The 8,892-nt window shown below is 41.0% G+C and overlaps 2 protein-coding genes and 1 non-coding gene across 6 annotated transcripts in view; 2 read left to right on the top strand and 1 right to left on the bottom strand.

Moving 5' to 3' along the window:
* Positions 1–1,569: 1,569 nt before the first annotated feature.
* On the bottom strand, positions 1,570–6,643 carry LOC102301320 (nuclear autoantigenic sperm protein (histone-binding)). 3 transcript variants are annotated; one of them, XM_014334086.2, is made up of 15 exons: positions 6,439–6,642; positions 5,995–6,039; positions 5,786–5,899; positions 5,453–5,533; positions 5,120–5,226; positions 4,554–4,829; positions 4,299–4,363; positions 3,980–4,050; positions 3,780–3,853; positions 3,504–3,692; positions 3,117–3,289; positions 2,956–3,033; positions 2,795–2,866; positions 2,206–2,337; positions 1,570–1,769 (listed from the first exon to the last, which is right to left on the bottom strand). In XM_014334086.2, the coding sequence occupies exons 1-15, from the start codon at positions 6,474–6,476 to the stop codon at positions 1,731–1,733; spliced, it is 1,554 nt and encodes a 517-aa protein (XP_014189572.1). In that variant the 5' UTR covers positions 6,477–6,642; the 3' UTR covers positions 1,570–1,730. The 3 variants fall into 3 exon arrangements, with proteins under 3 accessions (XP_014189572.1, XP_014189573.1, XP_005923935.1); XM_014334087.2 differs by lacking the exon at positions 2,206–2,337 and having other exon boundaries at positions 6,439–6,643; XM_005923873.3 differs by lacking the exon at positions 4,554–4,829 and having other exon boundaries at positions 6,439–6,639.
* A 485-nt stretch (positions 6,644–7,128) lies between these two features.
* trnam-cau lies at positions 7,129–7,201 on the top strand. Its single transcript has one exon. It is a non-coding gene; the product is annotated as a tRNA-Met (tRNA).
* Positions 7,202–8,055: 854 nt separating this feature from the next.
* gpc5b (glypican 5b) overlaps positions 8,056–8,892 on the top strand; it is a 55,036-nt gene continuing 54,199 nt past the window's right edge. The window contains exon 1 of one of the 2 annotated variants that reach the window (XM_005923872.3): positions 8,056–8,373. In XM_005923872.3, coding sequence (XP_005923934.2) covers positions 8,196–8,373 — 178 coding nt within the window. In that variant the 5' untranslated portion in view covers positions 8,056–8,195. The remainder of the gene's footprint in view (positions 8,374–8,892) is intronic. The other variant, XM_005923871.3, reaches the window with a different exon arrangement.

Raw genomic sequence — 8,892 nt, 5'->3', positions numbered from 1 at the left:
GTGTTATGTGCCAGTTTTTGGAAGGGAATTACCAAGTACCAGGTGTTAACATGATTATATCAACTCGAGGGAATGTTTTGAAACTACAGGACTGGACAAAGAGCCACACTGTTAAGATATTTTAGTGCTACAGGGACATGATTAGAGTGATAAAAGTGCTGCTGAAATTAGTCACAGAAATACATATCTTGCTTAGTTACAACCACCTTGTGTCCGTGTGTTCTACAGCTCCAATGACTGAGACCGAGCTTGTGTTGATTTAAAGGGTCAAGCTTCATCAGGTTGCCAGTTTGCAGGCCAAGACTGAGAGAAGGAAAAAAAGGAAAGAAACTCCCAAGCCCAGGATGCCACCTCCTCTATCTCCGCTTCAGCAAAAAGAACTCCATTCATACACCCGTTTCAGTTAAGATTTCTAAAAGATCCAAAAGACAAAGATGCGTCATTCAGGACAGTTTTAAGTACTAAACTTCAGTTTATTGCCGGTGATTTTCTGTGACGAGAATTCACAAACTCTGTTTGGTACCCAAAGAGCATATTATATGTTGCCATCATAAGCCATCACAAATCATGATTTGTTGTTTTTGTAATGCTCTGAGACTTGTAGTTTTTTTAATGACTGAATATAACCTGTAGAGCACTTCAGCAGGCCTCAGATGAGCCAAGAACAATCAGGCCGTTGGTGTTTATCTAAAAAGAAATGTGATTAAAACAGTAACTCGTCCTTAGTTTAATTCATGTGTAAAGATAAAATGTTAAGACTTGCACACCTGCAGGGGTACTCAAATTTCAGGGAACTGCATCCAGCACCTGGCACAGATTGCTATTAATGGGTGCTGATTATACATGTCCCAAATTAATCTTGAAAATAGCATGTTTCTTTTACTCGTAAGAACAGTTTCACTCCAATTTGGAATCATTAATAAACACTCCTGTCTGTCCTCAAAGCTCCACAGCAGCCACTAGAGGGTGCCAGTGCACAGTTTATGCCAATAAGTATTGCCCAGCTAAAAAGCAGTAGCATATATTCATTAAGTGTTCAGTCCTCAGTTTCAAGTTGCAGACTCTTTGTTTAGGTACATGGTGAAGCAAGTAATACTTCAACTCATCATTTGTCTCCTTATAAACTTAAGGTGAAAAACATGGAGCACATTTGGTGTATTTGGTCAATAGCAGAGACATGCAGTGTGGAAATGCCTAATAATTGCAGCAGTGGCAAAATATAAATATGCAGATTTTGTAGGTTAGGATGGCTCTTCATGTTTGAATTTGATGCCACAGTCCTTCACCTAACATACCAGCCCAGTCAGGAGCTGAAAGACATGGCCATACAGAAAGCACCCCTTCTTATCTGCATTGATTCAACTTCTGTCTCTTACTTTACTCTCATAGGGAGGCCTTCCAATAATATGTAGGGTGGTGAAAGATTCGGTGAAAATGGTTCTTTACATAATTTATACAGTCCAAACGTTGTTTTGGACATCTGCTCATAAGTGCATAGATCGTTTCATGTGAAATAATTGGAAGGGACTACAGGTGTGACATCAATGGACTGAAGAAATCAATATTGCATAGTTACATCTGCAGATTCTTTATTTTTACTACAAGTATACAAAAACTTGACAGACAAATCTATGAAAATGGATCTTATTTACAGAAACAAGAGTGCTGAAAGGTGTATAGGGGCTGGACAGGCATGACGTGCTGGTTTCTGAGTAAAGAGGTGAAGACAGTCACGCCGGGGACTCGACAGATGCAGACTGGGTGGCAGACTAGGAGAAAAAAAAAAATAACACAAAAAACAAAACAAACACTGCAATTAGTGAATGTTAACATAAGAGGCGACAAATGAGTGAAGAATTTTAAACCTGCAGGTTTGTCAGATATTCACTTGTTCCATTTGGTAAACATTCACAGAAAGCATGAATTTTATTTTCAAAATTGCCTTCAGCTACAGCAAGATTGATGCTGTGTAGTTTAAGTGGATAAATCATTCAAAGACCGAGAAAACCTCCTTCACTACAACTCAATTAAGGACCCACTCCAAGTTCTCGCATGCGTCCAGTTTTAACCTTTATGAAACTAAGGAGTCTTCTTGTTCCACCAGAAACCACATTTAGGTATGGACTCCTGGCCACCAGCCAGCTACAGCAGTAGTATCACAGGGCAATCCTGCTTCAGAAGGTAAGAGATAAGCCTATCACTCGCCTCCTGTGATTTCCCCTCCTGGACTCCATTGCCGTTGCTGGCACTAGAGTCACCGCTGCCATTAACTGTGGCTTCCTGTTTCGCTTGTTTAGCATCAGTGTCCTTTACTGGGCTCTCGTCCTCTGGTTTCCTCTGTGCAGAAACAAAACCAGGACAGGGAGGAAGAGAAGACTGAAGGCTTCTGTACACAAACCGAAATTGAAGTGATCCATTACCAGTCATTAGGAAAATAATAACTTAATGAACCATGCACACAAGCCACACCAAATCAAAGCTTAATTTCAAGCATAAAGCCCCATCTACATGCGCACACAGCTCTGCTTAGGAGCCACACCACACAGGCTTGCCACTGATCTGCAGAAAAATCTAAAAATGAATTTACAACTGCAACCAGCAAAGACAGACCTCACAACAAAGACAAGCAGCACATGCCACAGCTTCAATGTACTGATTGAACCCAGTACAATTCCACGCTGAAGGTTTATTCCTTCACAGATTAAATGATTGGCATGAGAAAAAGCAAAGTCCATTTTTCCTCTTCACTGAGAAGAAGCCAAAGGGGGGTGAGAGACACATTAGAGAGCCTCACCTTTTTCCTGACGAGGTGAGAGATGTCAGAGACAGCTTTGGAAGATGAGGCACTCTCAGTTTTAACTGGAACCTAGAAAACACAAGTTTGAATCCCACCAAATAAGTAACACAGGTGGCAAAATGCTTTATTTAGCACGTGGCACCATACAGTACCCTTACCTGACTGGTTGTTGCAAAAGCTGCCGATGAAGTGCTGCCATTTTCACAAAGGAATGCCGATGAAGTTGATGCACCACCCTGAAAGAGGAGAGTCAAATACAAATTCAAGACTACTGAACTAGTAAACCCAGGTGCAAAATTTCACCATCCTGTGTACCCACTAGTGTCTGCTGGATGGCCTGTGAGGCAGCGCTGGCTGTTTTCTGGCTTTCCTTGGCATCCTCCACTTTTTCCCGGATGTCAGGCAAAAGCAGCTTTAGCTCATCCAGCTCATTTTTCTCCTCTGCTGCTCCATCCGCGCCTTCGGCTGCATCGATCACCTCCTGCAGCATGGCTGTACCAACAACCAGATCAGAAAGTCACAACATGGAAGACAAAACAATTACAGCCTTCTGGGACCATTTATGTTTTGGTGTTGAGTGGGTGTCGTGTCCTCTCCCAAAGAGATGCAGTGCTTTTCATACCTACAAATCACAATCATTATTTGGATTTCATATATTAAGTGCAAAAAATAAAATATTCAGTTGAGGGGAGGAGTAAATTCTTACCCAAACGGGTCTCAATGACCTTTATGGAGCTGTTGTAGTGCTGGATGGCCTGGCTGTACTGATCCATATAGCAGAGCGTAGTAGCAACATGGTAGTGGGTCTCAGCCAACAGACGAATGTGGGGAGGCAAGTATTTCAGCTGCAGGGCAAGACACTCCTGGAAGTCATCAAGTGCCTGAGGATAGTTACCTATGGGTGGGAGTGACAAACAGTGAGATTTGGGCATTGGAGACTGTAAGGGCAGTAAGTCTACCTCTTGCAGGAGCAGCAGCATACCTGATTCAGCACTGACTTCTCCAAGTTTCAGATATGCCTGGGCTGCCATTAGCTGATCCTCTGTGCTTTCCTTTCTGTGGAGAAGTAGCTTTAAAATTGTAAGCTGGCCTCAGGCTGTCACATAAGTCAATGCAGTCTAACCACACATTTAACCATGCAAGCGCAAATGTTCATACACATTTAACCAAATCATTACATACCTTTTGTAGATGACTTTAGCTACTTCTAGCATTTCCCATGCCAACTGCAAATTCCCAACTTCCTCTTCTTCCTGAAAGGAGGGAGGGAGCTGTGTTGGTCAATAGCCACTAACACCCAATCATGACTATTCAGCAGACATTTACAGTACAAACTACTTCAGGCACCTGATCTCTGCATTTGTAGGAAAATGTTTTTCCATTCTTAAGTTAAAATCCAGAAGAATTAAGATCTTTGTGATCATAATGTCATAGTAAAGAAACGCGTAGCTACACTGCTTGCAAATTATTTACTTCATTACACAGTTCTATAGGAACTCACCTTATCTTGTCCATTTTTCTCTCCATCTTCATCGTCGTCATCATCATCGTCGTCGTCGTCGTCATCTGTTGAAGCAAAATTATACATTTTAAGTTCTAAACATCGCCTCATGTATTAAAGTCAGAAACGTGCACCACAGATTTGTGCCTGCATTTCCACCCTTCACCACTGCGACACCTGCTGAAGTGGACCGTTTAAATATCAACTGTGCACCCATCCACACCAGAAGGTGCTCTTTGACTCAAGCTCTACTACCCTCCGTTTCCTCTTTGTCCTCATCACATCCTCTCACTGGTTTCACCCCAGTCCCATTGCCAGTCTGCTCTTCTGAACTGTCAGCCTTCTGTTCAATCTCAGTTTCTTTTCCAAGTGATCCTTCCCGCACACTTTTCACAGAAGAAACTCCATCCATCTCAGTTTCCTGAGATAAGCTCTTCTCATCCCCAGTCACAGGAGAATGTGGATCCTCAGCCTTTTCCTTCTCTGCCATTGCGTCATATACCTGCTGTCGCAGCTCATCTCTTGTTTTTTCTGCACCAGAGTGGCACATATAACTTGATCTTTCAGATAATGATTTATAAATAACCAAGCTGATTCTACTGACGATTTCGCCAGAGCGCTTTTCTGGCAGAAGGGATTGTAGTAAGACACTGATATGTAAAATAAAGTCTAAAAATATTAAAAAAAGCCCAGTAACTGGAAATCTAGTACTAAATGTCAACAAAGGCAGTTTTAGGTCCCATCTTTCATTACATATAATCTTACTACACATGCTAAAATTATCTGTGCGCTTAAAAAATCTGCAGCACCTAAATACTGACCATCAACGTTGTCTGGACTCTCAACATTTGAGCTGCTGGGCTGCTCCTCTTCCTCTGATTCTTCTGGGACTCCCTCCAGGGCATTACCAAGGACACTGTTCTCCATCCTATTTATATGAAAAACAATATTGCTGAAGTCAAAAATAGGTGCAGTTCATGAAGGAACCAATCGAATTCGTGTCCAAAAGCTGTCACTATAAACAGTTCTTGTAGGCTAAGAAGCAAACATTATTCCTTTGAAATAATGCTGTGTCAACAACAACAAAAAAAAAAGTATTATTTTCACAGGTGCAGCTTTTAGGGAGTACGTTTAAGATAAGAAATTTGACAAACCTAGCAAGTTCCAACAGAGATTTCCCACAAAGGAAGAAGGCCTCGCCACACTCATCTGCAGTGTCCCCATATTTTTCAGCCCTAGATGGAGAAATGCATTTGTTGTTTTGTTTGTTTTTTTTAAATAAAATTGTAATCCAATGTAGTGAGGTAGTTATGAAGCTAAAGTGAAATTTAATCCTTTGAAATAATACATTAAAATACTTTACTCCATTTGGAAAAATATATTACAGAAATCTATCCATTTCAGCGGGAAAAGAAAAATCCATAATCAAGTTTCAATTTCTAACTGTACAGTGACAGCACTAGCGTTTCACATCAAGTCCTACTCACAGCATGCTACAGGCCTCCTGGAAAACATTGACAGCAGAAACAACATCCCCCATCACCAGATGCCTTTTCCCTGTGCCAATCAGTTTCTTTGCCTCCTCCAGAACTTCAACTGAGCTACAAAAGGAACAGAGAACTCGCGTTAGTTATACTGAAACGATTTTAAGTGACTAACAGTTGCGGAACAATTTGCCGTTAAACTGGATACTCACCTGCCTGCTGCAGCAGCTGTCGATGAGCATGGCTTCTCCTCTGCACTGCAATAGTTTAAACTTAAGTTCAGTCAATGCTTATGCAAGTTACCCGATTCTGAAGTACAGAGTCCACGCTCCAAACTTTCACTACTCAGTAAATGCCCGAAGATAGCTACGCCTCATTGCTGTTAGCATCGTGCAGTTGTTAGCCAACTAGCTTAACAGTATGAGGGCAGAGTTATGTTATCAACGTGTGCAGCTGCCGTGAAGTACTGCTAAGCACGCAGTTATTTTTTTTGTAGAGTATCACTTTCTGGAGATATCGTTAAAATAGCTTATATCCAACACCTATCATCAAGGTTTGCCTACGTTCGCCGCGTAATTCAGCTAAGGGCTAGCAAGCTGTGTTTTCCCTGCATACGTTATTGTGGACCTGAGTGAAAAATGACAAACGACTCTTACCTCTCAGAGCTCGACGCGACGGACGTTTCCTCTGGCATATCTTCAGAAAGGCAGTAAAGACGCCGGGAAAGGACAATAAACAACGGTCTGTTATTCCGCGAATAAAGTACAGACAGACCCTATAGGACAGCCTTTGTTGGCGCGCTTAAATAGAGAAAAGAAGGATTTCTATTTCCGCTTAACTTGGAACGCGGGAGATTGGATTTAAAGGGGCCGTAGCAACTATCGTGATGCGTTTAGGGTCTATAGGAAAGACAAGTGTTAAGGTTAAAATGAGCGTACGAAACACTACGACACGTTGGCATTAGAAATAATAGTAGTACTGCTATTACAGTTAATAATAAGGGACTGGGCGAGGGTGGTAACATTTTAAAATTATAATTAGAAATTGTAATGGCTGTACAATTAATTACATGTCATGAATAAAATTGTTCTTATCAGATACATTAAGAGACTTTAGCCATATACAGTTACAAGTTGGCTCGCTAACACAGCCAACTTGTAACTGTACATTTGTCAAAATAAATGTAGGACAATGCAAGGTTACTTCTAATACGACATGTAGTACTGGTTATTCTTTACCGTAGACGTGTGTATACATCTACTCGAATCTCAACTTATTAAATAAATTGTGAAACTAGGGCTGATCGTGATTCCTTTGTATGTTTTGGTATCGCAGCTTCTCGTGTGGCCTCGTTGGCGCAGTAGGCAGCGCGTCAGTCTCATAATCTGAAGGTCGTGAGTTCGAGCCTCACACGGGGCACTGTTTTTTTCGTCTTTTTTGAATGCTTTTTCCCCTCTTGCCGTTTGTTTCTTAAAAGATTAGTCGTCACACTAGTAAAACGGAAAGAAACAATAACAATAATTTAACATATATTCAGGAAACTTAAGATTAAAGGTTTCCCTCTTCATTTAGTCAAAATATAAATTAAAACTGTTAAAAGCAGTAATGTTAGCCTCTTCAGAGTCGGCGGTTGATTTTTCCTAGTAAAATTAGCAGTAACACGTGTGAAGTGTACAGCGAGTTTTTTTAGACCATTTTTTTCACCGATCAAGATATGGAGCTGAATGACAGAAAAAAATGAGACATCTGAATGGCATTGCTTAATACCAAGTCCTGTATTACAGAGAATGTAAGCTGACGGGATACAGTATATATTTTCTATGTATCGTTTATGCATTTGTCAGATAGCTCAATATCTGCTTTAATCAGAGCCTTTTTCGGCTGTTAGACCCAAAGTTCTCAGCAAGTGGCGCCCATGCTCTACTTTTAAATCCCGTTTTCTTCACTTCATTCGACTGCTCTCAGAAATTCATTGAATTGAATGCATCTTATTTATAGAAACGCCAGCTGTGCAATGTGCCACATATAACCACAATAAAAAAATAAAAAAATAACTTTTTAAAAAGTAATAAAAAAGCAAGTGGACCCTGGAAATGAGCAAAATGTGAGAAAACTTTTTAAAAACCAATTATTCCGTTAAAGCACGCCAGGTTAAAGTGGCTTTTTCCTTAAGTGCTTTATGGCAACCACAGAAACAATGTTTGGAAGCATTGGGCCGCTCATGCCAGTAATTAAGTAATTGAAGTAAAGCGAGAGAGGGAGTCGACGAGCGGGAGGAGGGCGCTGAGCCTGACACTGGGCTGCAGACAGACTTAGTGGCTGCAGATGAAGTTTCCGTTCACACTGCACGGTGCGACTTTCAGGAATTCATAATAACCGTCCAGATTTTCTAACTTCCCTCTGACATGTTGCGATGTTCCGTGCAGCCTTTCAAAACGTGGACTTGTTTTGGGTAATTTTGCTGTGTTTTGTTCTTCTACTGGAGGCTGGCGGTAGATCAGCCGATGCAGACAGCTGTCATGAGGTGAAGACAGCCTACATGATGCGCCAAATAGGCCCGGTGGAGCTGGTGCCAGACAGACCGGGACCAGGTCAGTCAGTCAATCCCTTTGGAACTATTATATTTAGCAAACTTTACTTGGATTTATTAAAATATTATACTTTAATTTAGAAAGACATGATGTATAAAAACTTTTCCAGCTTTTTATAAATGAGGCCAGAGCAGAGCTTTGTTTGCCTGCATGCATCTGTTTAAAGAACCTAATAATTAAGTAATCTGACTTGATACAGCCTAACATTGATTGGCTGTTTTATTGCTGTTAGACTTATGATTGAACACGTGAATACAGCGTGAATAAAACTTAGCCAAAATGGTTATGACCACTATGAGGGGCCGCATTTTAAATAGGGAGGATCATCTCTGTAGACAACCCTTTAATGTGAGAGAGAAATGAAAGTTTGCTGAGAAATGAATAAATGAATAAAGTCCTCTCGGGAGGACTTGCATCACCTATTTGTTTTCTAAATATAAATTCCCTTTTAAATTCTTGTGTGTGTGTGTGTGTGTGTGTGTGTGTGTGTGTGTGTGTGTGTGTGTGTGTGTGTGTGTG

This window comes from Haplochromis burtoni, unplaced genomic scaffold, assembly GCF_018398535.1.
Source record: "Haplochromis burtoni strain Fernald_Lab_line unplaced genomic scaffold, NCSU_Asbu1 Contig_53, whole genome shotgun sequence".
Classification (NCBI taxonomy): domain Eukaryota; kingdom Metazoa; phylum Chordata; class Actinopteri; order Cichliformes; family Cichlidae; genus Haplochromis; species Haplochromis burtoni.
Note: the sequence above shows the minus strand (reverse complement) of the source record. Positions and strands in the feature narration are given on the sequence as shown.

Bases quoted from the DNA above. Each gene is read 5' to 3' on its own strand.
- LOC102301320 (XM_014334086.2), bottom strand. From the start codon at position 6,476: ATGCCAGAGGAAACGTCCGTCGCGTCGAGCTCTGAGAG. The intron at 4,364-4,553 runs GTAGTAGAGCTT...TTGCTTCAACAG, and splicing joins GGACAAAGAGGAAACGGAGG to ATGACGACGACGACGACGAT. The intron at 3,693-3,779 runs GTATGCTGCTGC...TCCCACCCATAG, and splicing joins AGAAGTCAGTGCTGAATCAG to GTAACTATCCTCAGGCACTT.